The following is a 19149-nucleotide window of genomic DNA, read 5'->3' as shown; positions in this document are numbered from 1 at the left end:
AGCTAACCTGCTATGCTATTTTAAGATAAAACCTCTTCGCACTTACACTCTGGTTAGTGAGAAGAGATTTTGAGCCAGGTCGTGACAGAGTTGACTGTACTCAAATGTCCTCTACAGTTACCAGATCTCAATCACCTTATATGGTGACACAAGAAATTCCCATCATGAATGTACAGCTGACAAATCTGCAGCAACTGTGTGAGCGTGTACACATAAAGTTTGATATCTGAGTTTGGCTTGTTTGTCATTTTAAATGAGTATACTAGACCTGTTTGGTAATTTAACCACCCAGGTGTCTTCTTATTAAGAACAAATGATTTCACTTGATTGTTTTCCTCCTGATTTTGAGTCTCTGATGATTTACAAATAAGTACTAAATCCCTTAGAGTAACCTATTTAACTCAATGTTCCCCCAAAACCCAAAACATCCTCATCATCATCCTCATGAAAAATTCCAGCTTTCTCAGGTGAATGGATTTTGACTCAGGTTTCACGTGATCATGTGATCCAAGTACAAACCCATGCAGCCCATCTGGGTAGAAGCAGTCAGTGCTCCTGGAAAAACTCACAATTAGACCTCAGCGGCGTTCTTCTTCTCGAAGTATTTTAAAAGTTACAAATGAATTTTAGTCATCACAGCAAAAGAAAAAATAGCGCACAGGTCTGAACAGCCACATGATTGCTCTCGCTCTTTTCTTACAGTATAACTGCAGTGGTTTCAGTTAAATGCAGTGCTAAGAAAAACATTAAAACTATTCTTGTATTCTGAGTATGCTTTAGAAAATGTGTCGTGATTTCTGACCCCACTGACAAGAATTTGTCTGGTGGTTGATGGTAATTTTCTTCCTATATGTTGAAGGCTGCGCGGGGGTCACCGAGGCACACTCCCCTCACCCTCTCTGTCCTCTCTCTCCTCCTGTGCCAGTGCAATCAGCCATTACTCTGCACTCTACCTCTCTTTATTAAACTTGGAGGCCACGTAAGGAAAACGCCAAAACTTTTTTTTATTGATTGATTTTTATTGGTGACTTCTATAGCATTTCTGCATTCTGTCTCCTGGTGATCAGTATGTGTGTGGGTGTGTGTGTTTAAGTTAATGACCACAGTAGATAAAAATAACCAGACTCCCACAGTTTCTACCACCCACCGGTGTTGGGATGTTAATTGCAGCAGAGAAACACAGATTTCCTCTTTTAGCCCAGCTTGCAGCTTGAATCTCGATCCACCACTTTGATCCAGATTCAAATATTCCAACACCCATTCGACTCTTATGAGCTCCGGTACGCTAAAATGAGACACAGCCACTGTGAAGTCACCCACAACTCTTCTAAAGCCTGGGATGTGGCTTTTTTGGCCAGCATCATCTCAGTGTATCTATTAGCAACTGTGACATTAATTGGAGCATGTACTTTATGTGGTTATCAGAAAAAGGGGACTAGAAACTCAGATGAATGATGAACGAGCATGCGTGGCATCTGACTGAGAAAACAGGGACACTCATAAAGTAGATATTTGTCATTCTCACAGACAAAATAAATGAATCTGACTGAGAAACAGGAACACCAAAACCGAATACGGTGGCGGCTCACAGAGCAGGGCTGCCCTAAAGCACATCATGCTTTATTGTGCTTTTGTGACTCTATTCATCTACAAAATGTCCATAATGTGTGTTCAATAAGACCTGAAATTAGCCATTGAAATCAGTGTTTAATGATGTCGTAGATCAAGGGCGACTAAAGATGTGATTGGACTTCTTTGTACTTCTTCTTTCTACTGCCAAGATCTAAAAATATACAACTAAATGTGATTTCCAAAATTTTTGCTTTTCTATATATTATTTTACATAGTTTAGCAGCACCATTATTACATCAATAAATATCTAAAAAGCTTATTTAAAGTAAGATGTGCCCACAATATAGACAACATAAGGATAGTTATTTTGTTGGCTTTGTTTTTAAGGTTTAGGTTAAACTGTCTTTAAAATGAACACAATTCCACTGTTGGGATTAGAAAACTCTGCAGATGGTTGTGCAGGAAAATCCCGATAGATGAGCAGTTTCTTAAATATTCAGCCTAACAAGCACCGTAATTGTCTGATTATATAATTGTATTAACAAGCATTTGAACAGGTGTAGCTAAAATAGGCTGGTGAGTGTGTATCCATCTTTTATCTGCCGACTCTTCTTCGTCTTTTCTCCATTACGTTTTTGGTCTTCACAGGATTATTGCTTAATAAGTCTAGCTGCAAAACTAATCTAATCTGTATTGACTGTAGTTGTACTTTGCTTTAATGCAGATTTGTAAATGTTACCAGCCTAACACTGAGCTGTAAACACACTGAAGTAATGTGATAATGTTTGCATTTAGCTATAAAGTGCAGTGTCTTAGTTCAGCTCCACAGAGTGACCGCATGTGCCTAGACTCCTGCTTTCTTCTGCTTCCGTGATCCTCCGGTTCACGATCCCAAACGCTGCTTCACGATAATCGCCCGACTCTCTAACCTCTCCACCGTGCACAGCTTCCTTTCTCCCAGCGCCCCACTTTCCATCACACAAGTCATTGAGGGAGGTTACGCATAAAGTCACGCTAATTGATTTGGCTTAAAATCCTCTCGGTGCACTCTCCGTTCAAACAGCTTTTTCTCCCATGTGACCTCGCAGCTCCTGTTTTCTAAAATGAGCATGAAATGAAAGGATTATAAAGGCTTTTTTGAAATAACAACCTTCACTTAAGGCTTTTAGCAAGGATATTAAATCGCTGCTCTATTGTCTAGTAGATTGTGGGCATCATTAAATGGTGGTGTGTTATTGTCTCTCACATTGTAAAAGTGCAAACGTTTTCTGCATTTCTTTGGAAAGAGAAAATGCTCTGATTTTGCCTTTGATATTTATCTCTTTAGTACTTTAGCTGTCACTCGCGAGCTCCTGCAATATATACTCCTGTGCAGCTTGACAGGTTGGGTTTCAGAAAACCTTCCACCCACATGACACAGTGGCTCCATCATCTAGCGGTCATCTTCCTAAAGAGCTCAGAGCTGTCAGAGAGCTGCTTCACGTGCTTCTTGCTCTAAATTCATCACTTCAGCTATTTGAATCTCATTCATTATAAATCACTGCTGATGTTTTCACTGAAGTCCTGTTGAACAAGAACGTCGTTGTTTTTTTTGTTTTGTTTTTTTTTTCTTAAATCAATACCCAAGAAGTAAACACATCACCCATACACCGACCTCTGCCCACGTGGTCACTTCTTTTTCTACAGCAAACAGGAGAAACTGGTTTGGCATCAGATCGTCTTCTCACAGAGTGACTTTAAGTCGTATCATTCAGTATCAAGTGAACTTAAAAAGGACAAGAAACCTTTTTGGCCTTTAAGGCTCTGGGTGTATTTATAAGCTGTTGTCTAGCGCCCCCTGCTGTTTGAGAAAACCTGTACGCCTGTTGGTGTTTTCTGGTGGATCGGTAGAGCCTTCCTTTCCAAAACAAGTGCATTTGAGTAATATGTGCAAGCACTTTAACTAACAGCTGTTTCAGCTTCCCCCAAACCACCTAGAGCATCACCAGCACACATTTACTTTTCATTCATTTTAATCTCTTCTTGGTGTCACAGGAGAACTCCGCACAGGCTTTGCTGCATAATTTCACTCATGTTGAATCCGGAGTTTAACCAGCAGCCTCCTTTATAAATGGACAAACATCCAGTCACATCTGTAAAGAATCACATTCACACACTCTCCAGTGTGGTGTTGTGTGAGAAAAAGCACGCTGCTGGTTGTCTTTGCTCAGTTTCTAATCTAATTTATGCTGGCTAGCCTTTAGCTTTATTACATATTCATGAAGGTGTCTTGTTCACTTCTTACAAAGTGTCCAATCTACAAACATCCCAGCTTCACCAGCCATGATTTCACCTCATGACTGATGACATAACTGGCATGCCACTCGTTTGTCTTTTACTGTTTGCCTGTTTTGATGTCATCAAAGTTAAAGTGGAGTTATATATATACCAGAAAAATATTTTTATTAGTAGCTGTCCAAGAGGGAATTTGTCTAATCGTTATGCACACACACACACAAACACAGACGAACCTTTTGTCCATGCATACACACTTTCTCAAACGCACCTTTAACAGTCCACTGTGGACAAGCTTTATTATGACGTTTTGAACTCTTAAATCTTAAGATTACAGTTGATTTACATTTGAATTACACTGTCACTTGCAGATTTGACATATCTCCTTCTACTTTACATCCTACCGCTGTCCCTCTGCTCGCTGCACTGGAACTTTAATGAGCTCCTCATCCTATTTCCAGTCCTCGCCGTGAACTTCACCTCAGCGGAGAGCTCGGCAAGGTTGCAGACATGAGAGGTCTGTCTGTACCACGGCGCTCCTTCCCCTCACTGCGGCAGCAGGTCAGACAAGGTGAAGGCTCCCTGCCGACTGTGATTCATGGCTGTGCTGGACAGACTTTAATGAGAGTAACTCAAGCCTTTTTATATCACAGAGAGTGCTGAAATAGCAAATGAGCAGCTGGGGAAAGACGTGTTCGTGTTGTATGGCTCGCTTTATGGTACTGGTTAAATTTCTTTTCTTTTGTTTAAAAAAAAAAAGTAATTCTGAGCAAATGCACACCGACACAGACAATAAATCAAAGATTTATGTAACTGCAACTGGACTTCTTTGGTTCACGAAGAGCAGGAAAGAAGTGAATGACCGTATGCAATGCTCCCCACCTTTATTCACCCCTTTGGCTCAGAGCGACAGGCGCGACACCATTAGGGATAAAATATCTGGGAGTCCTCATCAGATTGTTCCTGAGCGTCACAATGCTGAGGTCAAGGTTTCGAAAACAGAACTTTTATATTACGCAGTTTTTTTCCCCTAATGCAGCTTATTCACTAGTCTTTAATGGATGATATATGTATAATAAAAATATTAAAAGCCACAACAAACTCCTTCACTCACTTCAACCACTAACAACTGTAGATACCTGCTACCCTCAGGCACAGGCCGCTGTAGCTGGTACCTCACCTACACCTGGGGGTAGCAGTCGCCTTCATTTGAACTGTTGTTGGATGACATGCGTTGTGGATGTGCTAAAAAAGAATCATTACCAGGTCTGGTTTACTGATGACACGACATTACTCACTGTTACCTGGATGGCAAACAAAAGGTATGGCCTCTGTCCAGCGGTCTGTTTTTTTAATGGCTTTTGTTACGCATCTATACTTGCATGTAAATAAATAAATGAATAAATAAGTAAATTTTAAAAATGGGTCCATGCTTTTACAAAATCATACAAAAAGCACCACAATCCTTTTAGTTTGTCTCCAAATTGCCCCGACACCAGACAGCTCCGGTCGTCTCGGCAGCTGCTTGAGACTTAAATAAATGAATAACTTAGTTAACTTTAGAAAATGTGTGCATGCTTCTACAAAAAGATACAAAAAGCACAGTCGAAACTTCAGTTGAACAAAATGAGGTCTGAATTAAATCAGCACATAATGCGCTCTTCTTTAAAAGACAAAGTAAGTGCACCACAATGCTTTTTACTGCAGCTTGTCTCCAAATGGCTCTGATATGAGACAGCTTCAGTCATTCGGCAGCTGCTTAAGACTCCTCCTCCCCACCTCTTTAATTACGTTCAGTGTATTCAATGTCTGCTAAATAAGAAATGAGCCCTCTATTTCTGTCCTCTCCAAAAGCCCAGGGCGAGGAGTGAGTGTTTTACCTGACCGGTTATCAAGTTAGAGATGTCATTCGATGCCTGACCCCACATTTTCTCTTTCCCTTTTTCAATGAAAATATTTTCTGTTATTTTCTCGTAGCGATCTGACTCACATAGGTAAACTCAAAGTGTTTGAATGCTTTACTCTCACTGTAATTACATTTTTATGGTTTTTGTGAGTTGTACCTGTCATTTTACACACTTAAAACACATTTATTCACTAACACTCAAAAATGTATTTGTTCAGACGTTATTGTGCAGCAGAAACTGAGGAACTAATGAACATTCGTCCACTGATGAATATTCATTCATAATAAAATTGCTGCCAAATGTCAGCTTGAGGAATTTCTTTAAAAAAACATAGGCGTTTACTACTTTTATGTATGTATGTATGTATGTATGTATGTATTCATTTATTCATTTATTCATTCATTCATTCATTCTGGTACCTTGTTCTAAATCCTTCCAAGTCTCTTTAATCTTGTCTTATGAAAAACCATAAGTTTACTACCAGCCAGTGAGTCTAAAACATGTACAAATAAATTCACAGTGCCTTTTATGACTCCTAGTCTTTATAATTAAGGAAATTTCTGATTGTGGGGATACAATACTAAATAATGGTTTAACCTTCCAAGTAAAGAATTGTTGGCAAAGGTCATTTGCTGATATGTAAAGCAGGTGCCCCTACTCACCATGTACTAGAAACAACTCCTTGCATTTATCAAGAGATAAGACTTTCCCTTTTCTTTTTGTCCTTGATATTTATGCAGACTGCTGACTTACCGCTGCAATGACGGCAGGATGAGCAAACGCTCACCAGAAAATACACTTCCTGGCCACTTTCTTAGGTACACCTTGATAGGATGGATCACTTCTGCCTTCCTTACTCTCTTAATTCTGCATGGCACAAATTAAAAGGTGCTGGAAACATCATCAAAGGTTTTGATCCATGTTGACATGATAGCATCGCACAGTTGCTGTAGACTTATCCATGCTGTGAATCTCCTGTTCCATCACATCCCAAATGTTATCCTGCTGGAAGCAGGCATCAAAAGATGGGCGTAGGGAAATCTGATGTAAATTACCCAAAGAATTTTCTGGCTTACTTTCTATGAGTGCCATCGCTCTATTTTATAATGTCTCTTTTTTGGGAAAACACTGTGTAGGATGTGTCACGTCAAGCGGGTAAAAAGATACAAATTAAACTTCCTTCTGTGGCACTGAGTTAAAAAGCCTGTGCAACTTGACATCACCAGTCCACACCATTGTCACAGAAGGCAAAACAGGACAGCCTGGTTCATCTTGTGCTCTATCAGATGTTATTTCTTTTACTTTACTCGAGCTGCTCACAGATGCCCTGCAGAGTGTTTGCAAGTAAAGGAGGCAGCAAGAACACAGTTAGCAGTTACTTTTTTGGTTAAGTATTTGTTGATCCTTATTGCCTCTACTATCAGTTAGCCCTCAGAGCTGTATGGACAAAGTGCAGGTAAGTGGCTGTAGCTCAGGAGGTAGAACAGGGCATCTACTAATTGGAAGCTTGGTAGTTCAATCTTTGGCTGCTGAAATCTGCATGTCAAATATCCTGGAACCCAAGTTGCTCTTCCATGTGCCCATTGGAGGGTGTCTGTTAGACAGAAAGCACTTAGGCATAAAAAAGTGCATGTGTGAATGGAATATGTTGTAGAAAGAGCTTTGTGTACTCAAGTAGAGTAGAAAAGCACGATAGAAAGAACCAGTCTATTTACCACAAGACAGAAGGTGACCCTGGAGCTTTTAGATCATGAGGGAGGAATTAATTTTCCCAAGGGCCACATTAGAAACTACAATTTTTTTAGTTTTTGTTTTGGAGGACTTGCCAAGAAGACTGACTAATTTCAGCTCAACAGTAACATTTAATTTTATCTCTCTCTGACTGAAGACCTACTTATGGTTCATTTAAAAGTAGAGTGCGGGCAGAGCCTTCAGCTCCCACTTTGGATTCGGGAGACAGACGCCTCTTTTTATGATAAAGCTTTAAAGGGCTTCCCATGATGCACTTTGTATTTCTTCATCATTCACTTCATTTCACTCTCCTTGTGTGTATAGCCACTCTGCATTTAATCATTAGTTATTATTAAGCTCTGCATCCAAATTCCCACCAGAGGTGTTCCTCACAATTAATTATAATGTTTAAAATAATAAAAATTATGTTTTTTGCAATCTGTAAGTGAAAATGTTGGGTTATTATATTAAAACTTTCTATTTGTAACTAATTTAAGTGTTACGTTTTTTCGCGTGTGTGTGTGGCAACCCCCCCCCCCCCCCCCCCCCTCGCGTGTGTGTGTGGCAACCCCCCCCCCAACAACTTCCGTACATAAAAAACTGAAATGAGGTGCTTGCTCGTCCATCCGGCGCTTCTAGAAATGTGATCCTCGCTGCCGCGGGCCTGCGCACTGCCTGCAGACATTACGGTAGCAGATGTAAAGTGCAGGTGTGTGACAGGTGAGAAAGGTGACGCATCGAGAGGGCCCGACGGCGAGGTATAGACTGTATTATTGCATGAATCCACCAGCACGGGTACGGATGTGCGAGGAGGACAGGAGCAATCGGGTGAGTAGATGTGACATATAGAGATGACTATCAGGAAGGTATTTTTATTTAATTAAAGAGTGCACGTCATCGCTGTCGGACCATAGATTAGGCTCGTTTATTTTAGCGAAAAACACGTGATATTCTGCCTAATTTGGCGAAACATGAAGGGGTTATTAACTACAGGCCAAAAGCAAATAAAAAATACATATACACACATACAGTAAAAATATGTATCAGAAATTCTTCTTTCAGAATACCTCCCTCCCCACCCCCTTAAATATCCGTGTGTTATATGCAGTCTATAAAACATAACGTTATTATTTATGAGTGAAATGTCTGACCAGTTGTCATCTCTGACATCTTCTTTATCAAAACTCAACAAAGAGAAAAAAGTGGTGTTCAGGAGCACTGAGCTCTATTTTAAATAATGAAAGACTCTGAAGTGGTACAGCTGTCGGAACTTGAATGATGTGAAAACAAAGGGATTATAAATGACAGGACACTTTCAGAAAGTTAAGATAAATACTCATTACCGGTCAGTTTTTAATGATTCCGAAACAGTGAATATGCATTTTATTCCTCTTTAAAATCCCATCAGAGCATCCATGGAGCTGTGCAGTCCCAGCATGACTGAAAGCGGAGGCTCTCTGTGCCAGGTGAAGCAGTTTCCCTGCCAAAGCGTCCCCATTTGTCGCCTGCAGACCAACGGGCACCACGGGCACAACATCGCCCACCTCGCTCAGCAGCCGTGGGTCATCCATCCAGCCCCAGCAGTCGCCTCCGGGCCGGGGCCCTCTGTGGCTGTGAGAAACAGAGTAAACACCGCCACCGCTGCTACCTGCAGCAGCCCCGACTGTGTGGCCTCCAGACTGGGAGAGGAAAAGCACCGAGGTGTCCCAAAGGGGAAAGTGGTAGTGACGGGAGGAGGGGGATACTTTGGTTTCAGGCTTGGGAGACAACTGGCAAATGAAGGGTTTTCAGTAATCCTTCTGGACTTGAATAAGCCTCCCTGTGATATTCCCGATGGAGCGACATTCTATCAGGTATGGCTTTACTCTGTTTACCCCTCTTCTCCACACATTCCTTATAGCTTTGCCCTGGAGAACACTTAATACTATACTGCAGTGTAACAGCACAGGACACCTATTGTTTGATAACATCTTATAACACATGTCAGGTCTCTACATGGTGATGAAAAGCCATTTGAAGTCCAGGTCTGAAGCCTGTTGTGTCACTCATAGCACAGGTTTGGGTTATAAAGGTATGGTTTGTTTCCACCTAACTGACACAACTTCATGTGGAGACGAGGAAATGAATTCTAGTATTTCCTCGTGTTAGCGTGCCTCTTCGGTCCGTATGTGTCTTGGCTGGAAACAGACACGGGTGATTGATCTGTCTCGGCGCACCAGCTGCTGCCTGGGTCAAAGAGGGTGGAAGCATGATTCGGGTTTCACCTGTACTCCTCTTGGCACACTTACCTTAATTATAACTGTCCTTTCAGGGGTTAGATATTGACCATTTTACATGAAAAGCACTGGGTGTTAATGTTTTGCTGTTGTACATTTCAAGCAAATCAACAGTACAAGCCTACCTTCATCCTCCCAGAAGAATCTGATTAGGCATCTTTTGTGTCCTCAGAGTTATAACTAATTATCTGATTGTCTTGTTCTACTTTCTTACAGAGTGACATTCGAGATTATTCTTCCCTGTATAAAGTGTGTGAAGGGGTTGACTGCATGTTCCACACGGCGTCTTATGGCATGTCTGGCCCAGAGCAGGTGACTTCATGCCTTCCTCTGCTTTTTTTCCCCAACAGCCAGTCATTCAAACAAGTCATGTTTCACTTATTAAACCTCCTGTGGAGGAACAGCCTTGTTTGGTATGTCACGCTTTCTGTTCAAACCGTGAACACATGACAGGCTGACCTGCACGACTGGTTGTTTTTCCATGCTCTCTTGATGCAAATCATAGGAGCTGCTTAAGGCTACTAGCAGCAGGAAAAATAGCACCTCAAGGTTCATCCTCAGACTAAAGACAGAAAGTCAATATTTTAAAAACACATGTAACACCTGTTGTAAGTTTTAGCTGTGTAAGTCAAAAAGTGTTAAAAAGTATGAATTAAGTATGTACAAATAAATGTGCCCAGTGTTGCATATTAAACACAAGCTATGTAATTTTTATTTTCTATTTTTCTTTTACATTATCTAATATCATGCATCATATTTTTGGTGTGTACCCCGCCTTTCAGGAGTGGGTGTCAGTGACAGGCTCCAGCCTCCTGCCGCCCAAAAGCTGGACAAGTGCTTAAAAAATGTGTGGATATCCTCAATAGTTCATACGCTTATAAAGGATTCCAGCTGTGTGCCATAGCTATGAAATGAAGTGTCTGTTACGCATAAGATAACTACCAAGTCCTCAAAAGAAATGAGACTATATTTTGCTTTCCATAAGTTAAAATGTTGTTTTATTTTCTCAAATAATAACCTAATAACACAGAATTTCAAAGGATATTATGGGGGTTAATCTTGAGTTATTTTCTTGGCATTTCAAGTCAGTAAGTAACGCTAATCCTAATTTCAAGTTATTCACTTGAAATTTTAATAACAACCCCAAATTCGGACTTATGGATGTCTTTTTTTCAGTGAGGGAACCAAGTTTCCATAAAAAAACAGCAAAGCTCATAAACAAAGAACATTTATAAATGAGTACTCCTCCCGTTTAGCCATTCGGCTTCTGCTTTAGAGCTCATAAACACAAAACAACATATGACCACAAATTTCTTTTTTTAAATACTGCATTGCCCACCAAACAGTTTGACTGCAAACAGTTCAGTCTGACAGCCAGATAGCTCAGCTCTTTAATGTCAGCTGATGTAGCTTCTGACTTTTTCTGAGGCTGCTCTTTATATTGCTTATGCCTTGTTTTCTTCATCTACAGTGGCTAGCATTGATGTATACAAATACGTAGTTCATCTTTAGTCTCCATAGCCTTGGATTCCAAATCCAAATATAAAAAAGTCAGTGAGGAAAAAAAAATTGCCATCACATGGACACATTTTTTTGCTGCAGACTTGTATACTTGTATTCTTGCTCTTCTGTTGTACATCACTCAAAATCCAATCAAATTTTTCCTATTTTTGTGTCTATTTTTACTATATTTAATGCTATTTGGCTTCTATCTGCTCTCAAAGTTGATTTTCTTTCAAATCTAATATGAGAGCCTAAGTGAGATGGATGTAAAGTCATTATTGTGCAGAGGTGGAAACAAGGGCTGTATTATCTATAGAAGAGAAAATATGCAGTCAGGAGTAACAGCCTTCCTCTTTGTCTCTGGCTTTTAGTTGAGGAAAGAGCAGGTGGAGTCCGTCAACATTGGTGGAACCAATAACGTCATAAATGGTAAGAAAATTTTCTGTTTTTGCTGGTGTGCCCCAGGGTTCGGTACTGGGGCCTCTTTTATTCCTTATTTACATGCTTCCACTTGATCACATATATAAAAAATATAATATTAACCATCACTGTTACGCAGATGAGACTGAGCTGTATATTTCTTCCAAACCCAATTTCACCCTTCCACTCATCTCCCTTTGTGACTGCCTCATGAAGGTCAAATCTGGTTCACCTCCAATGTTTTCAAACTCAAGAGTAATAAAACTGAAGTTCTACTTGCCTGCACAGCTTCCACATTAACCAAATCCCACAAGTTTCCCATTAATATTGACAACTCCTCCATCCTTCCCTCCCATCAGGTTAAGAGTCTGGGTGTCATCCCCGACAGCACTTTGCCGTTTCAGTCTCATATTAATCACATCACCCAGTTCGCCTGCTTCCACTTACGCAACATCAATCGTCTCCGTCCTTTCCTCACCTCCCATGCTGTTGCTATCCTTGTCCCTGCTTTGATTGATTATTGTAATTCTCTTCTCTTTGATCTTCCCAACAAGTCCCTTTACAAATTACAAATTCTTCAGAATTCTGCAGCCCAGATCACAACTCGCACACCCTCCAGAGAGCACATCACCTCTGTTCTTCAACAGTTTCACTGGCTGCCCATAGATTGTAGAATCACTTTCAAAATATTGCTTTTCACATTCAAATGTATCCATATCCTGACTCCTCCCTTCTTGTATTATTTACTTAGGTCTTCATCCACCACTCACCTTATTATTCCCTCTCCCCATCTCACTACTATGGAGAACAGAGGTTTCAGTTGCTCTGGAATTCACTTCCTCCTGATAGCAGGAATACTGGCTTGCTTCCCTTATTCAAGTCAAAACTCTAACCCCATTTTTTAATACTGCCTTATTCTCTTTAAACATTAAATCCAATTATTTTCTAATACTGCTTTTTTATTATCCTTTTTACTGTTTGTCTTTTATGCTTTGTTCGTTGACCTTGGGTTTTAGAAAGGTGCCTAGAGAGTGACATTTTATAAATGGATGCACACCTGCATAATACATTGTGGCATATTGAGCATTATGTCAGCATTCATAGATTTGACTCTCTTTGTTGTGATCCTCTGTCTCATACAGTGTGTAAGGAGAGGAGCATCCCCAGACTGGTGTACACCAGCACCATCAACGTGGTGTTTGCAGGGAAACCGATTGTGGATGGTGATGAGGCTTCGGTGCCATATGTGCCCCTTGATGCTGTGAGTACTTAAAATAACTGCATTCTCACCACCCTAACGATAACAAACCACATCACTAATGTTCCAGCAAAACCTTTGTCACACCAATAAAAGCTCTGCAATTCTACTAAATACACGTTTGCCAGCAATTTTCTGCACTTTAGGGGGAAATAATAAGGCGGTATTTATGTTTCTGTTGCAGCATATTGACCACTACTCCAGAACTAAAGCGATTGCGGAGCAGATGGTCATCGCAGCCAACGGGGGCTCCCTCAAAGGTTGTGAAATTGATAGCTGTGCCTCATCGCTGAATTACATGGGAAAGGACACATTGAGAGAAAATTGCTTTCTGTGTTTAAAAAAACCAAAAAGCAACAAAAATGTGTGTTTGAAAGAGTGAGAGAAAATAGACAGAGGCAACAGTTTCCATGGAGACTCGGTGTGCAACTCGATCATACAACAGTGATTGTGTTTTAAACTCGGCGCTTGCCAGAACAGTCTCATTAGTGCAGCAGTCACTTGACATTGATGTCTTAAACACACATGTAAAGTATATATTTGAGTGTATATAATGGCTCATTTTCTCATACAGTATTGTTGCTTTTTACACTGTGATTTATAAAGCCTTTCCTTCAGTGAAACCTGCACGCCAACAGTGAGCACCAACATGCAATTAAGCTTAAAAGCATGCATGTCTCATTATCTACTGCAGCTGGTCATGTGTTTGTGTGCGTAATAATAATAATAATAATAATAATAATAACAGGATGTCTGTACTGATGTCAGGAACAACCTAAAAGTCACTGAGATTCTAAGACTGGGTCTGCAAACTTTTGTTTTGATTCAGTTGATTCGCTGAGATTGCAAAATAAGTTTCGAATCCTTATTAATGAGAAGAGAGAGAGAAAAACCCCTCTGCCCTCCAGCTGACTCCATCCCTAATATTGGCAATCAGGTCCAATCATGAGACCAACCACAAAAAATGAACGTAATCAAACACAAACACCATTTAAACATCTAATGAACAGCATACACATCTTTGTCTTCTTAAATTCATACGTGACTCCTACAAAGCCATTTTTAAGTAAATCTGCTCCACTGCACCTGCTCCACCTGATTGAGTCTATATGTAAGGTTTACTTAAGAACACTTCACAGGCTTATTTAATGTTCAGCCATAGTTGTTGTTTCTCCATGCTCTCCTTTTAATCGTTTTCTTTCCATTCACCTGCCACAGCTTCTCACTGGTTCTGCTGGAGGTTTATTCTTGTTAAATGGGAGTTTTTAATCCCACTCTTACCATGTCCTGGCTAAAAATTCTTTATATTGCAAAATTCCTTTAATTGGCATGATATAAATACAGTGAATGATATAAACATAAAAGACATTCAAATTTATCTTGCAGAAGTTTTCTCCTTCTTTGCTTCTTCCTTATTATTATTATTATTGTTGTTGTTATTGTTGTTGTTGTTATTTGCCTTAAATCTGTGTTAATTAATCACACAACATATAAAACTATCTTGATACATTATAAGTATCATATAAATACATATAAATAAGCACAAGTCTTAATGCAGCCCTTTTCCTTGTTTCTGAGTATTTTAGTACTTGTAACATTGGTATTTTAATGCATGTACTTAGTCCACTACTTCTAGAGGAGAAAAAAAAATCCCAATTAGATTTTAATAAAGAAAAGCTTTAAAATATTTATGAAATGACATTTTGATCTTCCTTTGTGAAGGTGGAGGCCTGCTGCGCACTTGCATCCTGCGGCCCTGTGGCATCTACGGACCAGAGGAGAGAAGACACCTACACAGAGTGATGGTAAGGGACTAAAGCGAGCGTGTCTTATAGTGATGATGAATTACTTCTGTGCTGCCACTGGAAAAAAATGTTCATCTCGCGGTGTCTGAAGCCTCGCTGGCAGAATTATTCCTGTCTGAAGAGTTTGCATTATTGATGGAGCTCTTCTGGCATCCAGTTACGGATGCCTTTTCTTCCAGTGTCTCCTCTGCGAGGCGGCTGTCGGCACAGTCTGGTGAAGGGCTGCAAGGATTACATTATGTTCTGGGTTTACTACCGGCCAAGAGGCCAGAAGCGTTGACTTTTAATGTTCTGTCGGTTGCTTGTCTCTGTAACCACTAGTCTGGAATTGATGTGAAATAAAATGTATAATTAATCTGTATACATGTGGACTTAAATATTAGCAAACCCAGAGTTAGTAAAACTGACAGTAAAACACTGGGTTGAACATAAGGTTTTGAATTAGACCCATCACCTTTGTTGCAACTCTTCTCCCAGCTTTTGTGCAGATATCACCATCCAAAATGTTAGTTTGACACATTTTTGGGTTTAGTGTCCATGTTTAAATCAAGAAAACGATGCAAGACGAGCTTTTTGTCCCTTGCTCAGATGAACGTGGAGCGTCGGTTGTTCAGTTTCCGGTTTGGTGACCCCCGGGCTCAAATGAACTGGGTGCACGTAGATAACCTGGTACTGGCCCACAGGCAGGCAGCTGAGGCCCTCACGCTGAAGAGGAGCTGTGTCGCTGTGAGTCCACCTCAGAAAATTTAAACAGTAAACACGATGAGTTCCACTGCTCCGGCCTCACAGCTGCTTCGGTCATTTTTAACATGTTAACTGTTCTTTTTGCAGAGTGGACAGGCCTATTTTATTAACGATGGCGTTTCGGTCAATCTGTTTGAATGGTTGATGCCTTTGGTGAGTTGATGCCTCCGTCTGTCAGCAGACTTAAGGAAAAAGCTAAAACCAGCGATTACCTGAAGAGTAACTCTGATTCTGAAAGCTGCTCTTACCTCTGTTTTGAATTCAACTTTCTGTTGCAGTTTGAGAAGCTGGGCTACAGCCAGCCGTTGATAAATCTGCCGGTTTCACTCGTCTATTCAGCAGGTAGCTCTTCTCTCTTTCACTTTCACTATAGTTGAGTGAAACTTTGGTGAGCTGCTGCTAAATCTGTGTGTGTGTGTGTGTGTGTGTGTGTGTGTGTGTGTGTGTGTGTGTGTGTGTGTGTGTGTGTGTGTGTGTGTGTGTGTGTGTGTGTGTGTTTCTTCCTATTTCAAGCCATCCTGGTGGAATATCTGCACGTGGTCCTGAGACCGGTGATAACAGTGCCGCTCCTTTTCACCAGAAGTGAGGTAATTATGCAGCTTTCTTCTTCTATAAAGGTTAAGTCTGATTCTGAAAGCTATTTTTAACTCAAGATGTCACTCTATACTGCAGAACGTTACAGCACCGGCAAGCTCGGTACATATATCTACCTTGGAGATGAAGTTACCCGCTGTCTGATGAGAACATTCATGTTTAAGTCTCTCCAACGACAGAGACTGACTCCATTAGTATTTTCCGATCAGCCCCCCCAGCCCCCCCCCCCCCCTCATCTGATGCTATCTCTTGCACATGAATTATGAAAAACTAAAGTGAGCCCTTTTTTAAATTCAGCAGCTAAACGAACACTTAACTTTTAATTCTGTCTTTGTATCTGTGATGGTTTTGCGTACATTTACTTGACTCAAAAAACTATAAAATTAAAGGAGCAGCTTGGAGTACGACACGTCTTAAGGCGCCTCCATCACATGCGGCCTGTGAGGTCCTCATGAATGTGTGATGAGACAGAAACCAAAGCTGAGCACCATGGGCCTGCATGCGCAGCTCTCTCTCTCAGGCAGCTGCTGGCCGTGGGGATCAGTGGTTGCCCTGTAAATAAAACATAAACTGCTGTGGGTCAGACCAGGAAGTTTGAGGTGAAGTTTACAGGAAGTGACATCACTGCAGAGGCGGTTGCTATGGCTGTGCCACCTCTCGGCCGGTCTCAAATGATCCCGGCAACCCTCAGGTTGAGGCACGGTGTGATGTGCAGAGATTTTCCTCTTCCTGGTCTGTGAAGGCACATAGGAAGACAGTTTCAAAATTTGAATCAATCTGTTGTTAGGAGCAACTAAGCATCTGGTTTTATTCTTATATCTTATATAGAATTTCAAATGAAGTACCTTGAAGTGAATATTTTAAAATGTTGCCAACAGAAATGAACTGTTTGGTAAAGAAAAAAAGACAATGCATGAGACAGAGAAGTTTTACTGCTCAATAAATAAATAAATAAATAAATAAATAAAATACAAAGTCTAAAAAGTTACACAAATACAAAGAGCACAAGAAACTGAGAGAAAAGCAGGCAGATGGGCAAAAAAAGATTCTGGTGCAGGATGTGAGGGACAACTGAAATTATAATAAATAAAACAGGAAATAATCAAAAGACAAAACATGGTGACACAAAAACTCACATTAAACATGTATGAAGAATTTTAAACTAACACCACAGCAGGAAACCATCTTAACAAAAACTAAACAGGAACCACAGCCGAAATCACACTTAAAATCTAAAGCTCAACATCACCACAGCTGTAAGAGATCAAAGCAGGAATCCAAAACTCAGTCTGCAGAATGTTAAAATCAGAAAAAGAATTGAAAAGATTAACTAGGAATTCAAAACCCCAAAACATCACAAAACTACAAAACCATGATGAAGCACTAGTAAGAAGCCGAGCAGCTGCAGAAGGATATGTGTACTTTGTAAGATGTGTACTTTAGCCCAGAGAATACAAATGCATGGGTCACATTTCAGCTACATTTGATTATAATCTCTGTCCTGGAGTGGTGCCTGTGGCAGTGAGTTACTCCTGGAAGACAAGATGTACTCCATGTGAGACAATCAAGGAAAAATTGAAGGCTTTTCGAAATGCACGGAGAAAAATACTGTATATAGTCAGGTCAGGTTTGGCAGGATAATCAGGATTCAGCAGTTTGGTCTTAATGTGTGGATACACAACAGATTTGAATGAGTCATGCAGGAAAACTCCAAAGACCTAAAAGGTGTGTACCGACTGAAATCATTAAAGAAAATGTGACGCATGGATGGAAAAAAGAAAAGGGACAGTAGGAACTCTTTTTTGTCTCTGTTTGACCTCTTCTGTCAGTCTGTGTTCACATGCCGAAACCTTAGACTCAGAGGAAAGAAGACACAGTAACTGGAGGCATCCGTCAGTCACAGGTTATCACAATGTAAAACTAAGTTTGCCAAACTGAGGCTAATGTGAGCCGTTAACCTGACAGAATGACCTTTAACTTGGACGACTCTGATCGTATTAAGAAATACAAAAAACAACAAAAAAGAAGCTATAAATGCCTCATCTCTTCCGCTGCAGGTCAGGAACATCGCAGTGAGCCACACTTTTAAAATTGACAAGGCCCGCCGAGATCTGGGCTACAGCCCGAAGCCTTACTCCCTTGCAGACTCCGTGGAGCAATACCTGAAGTCTCGACCGCCTCGCAACACCTCGTCGCTTTTCAGCCTGTCCCAGACCTCCCGGCAGCTCCGGCGGCTTTTTCTGCTGCTTCTGATGGGTTTCAGCGTGGTGATACTCATGCTATGTTGCGTAATTTGTCAGAACTAAACATTCCTTCACTGATGCTCCGCTGCACTGCATTCATCTCAGGCATTGCAGTTTCAGATGAGAGACTCTGCTTTTACACAGCTTCTGTTAACTGATTACAGTGTGACAATGTAAGTGGTGACTGACTGATAATAACAAATCACCAGACCCAGCTAAACGTGCTCCAAAAATACGTCTCCAGAATACCAGGCTATGCAAGTTCTGTGTTTCCCCTTTTCAAAGACAGCCGCTGTTTTTATGTTTAGACCTCAGTGTGTGTCTGAGTTTAACGTGAGTCTAGCAGGCGGCTGAAAACTATTATGTATTATGTGAATGTTATTGACTTCTCTGGAATTTGACTTTATTGTGGTTTATTTTAAAGCAAACATTTAACTTTATATCACAAAAAGAAAATTATCTGAACTGTAAGTCGTTGTATTTAAAGCATGCTTCCAATTTGTAACATAAAGACTTGAGATTTCATAGAGTTCAGTTATTATTGTAGCTGCAAATTTTGTACACTTTTAGAAATAAAAGCATCTAGAAAACTCCAGAGACCATATTTACATATACTGTATTTGTGCAAAAGAATTGAGTCACCCTTAATTTCTTTGGTTCAAAGACATTATTATAGTCTTTTGCTGTAGCTATGCACAATTTATTTTTTCAGGCTTTCTGAAGGTTTTTCAAACTTTTTACTTGCACGTTGGCTTCCAGTCCTTGTACCTGACCACATTCACTGGCTTATGAATCATTCAAGCATAAAAAAGGCAGCTAACT

At 40.5% G+C, this 19149-nt stretch overlaps 1 protein-coding gene across 2 annotated transcripts; it reads left to right on the top strand.

Annotated features, from left to right (window-relative positions):
- The first annotated feature begins 8091 nt into the window (after positions 1 to 8091).
- Positions 8092 to 18922, top strand: sdr42e2 (short chain dehydrogenase/reductase family 42E, member 2). 2 transcript variants are annotated; one of them, XM_026165022.2, is made up of 12 exons: positions 8092 to 8312; positions 8893 to 9337; positions 9977 to 10072; positions 11635 to 11692; positions 12826 to 12944; positions 13126 to 13201; positions 14664 to 14746; positions 15335 to 15472; positions 15578 to 15643; positions 15769 to 15832; positions 16004 to 16077; positions 16163 to 17167. In XM_026165022.2, exons 2-12 carry the CDS (start codon positions 8900 to 8902, stop codon positions 16226 to 16228), a joined length of 1278 nt encoding a protein of 425 aa, XP_026020807.2. In that variant the 5' UTR covers positions 8092 to 8312; positions 8893 to 8899; the 3' UTR covers positions 16229 to 17167. The 2 variants fall into 2 exon arrangements, with proteins under 2 accessions (XP_026020807.2, XP_026020804.2); XM_026165019.2 differs by lacking the exon at positions 16163 to 17167 and adding an exon at positions 18142 to 18922 and having other exon boundaries at positions 8093 to 8312.
- Positions 18923 to 19149: the final 227 nt, after the last annotated feature.

Source organism: Astatotilapia calliptera, chromosome 4 (genome assembly GCF_964374335.1).
Source record: "Astatotilapia calliptera chromosome 4, fAstCal68.1, whole genome shotgun sequence".
Taxonomy (NCBI): Eukaryota; Metazoa; Chordata; class Actinopteri; order Cichliformes; family Cichlidae; genus Astatotilapia; species Astatotilapia calliptera.
This window is presented reverse-complemented; position numbering and strand designations above follow the sequence as displayed.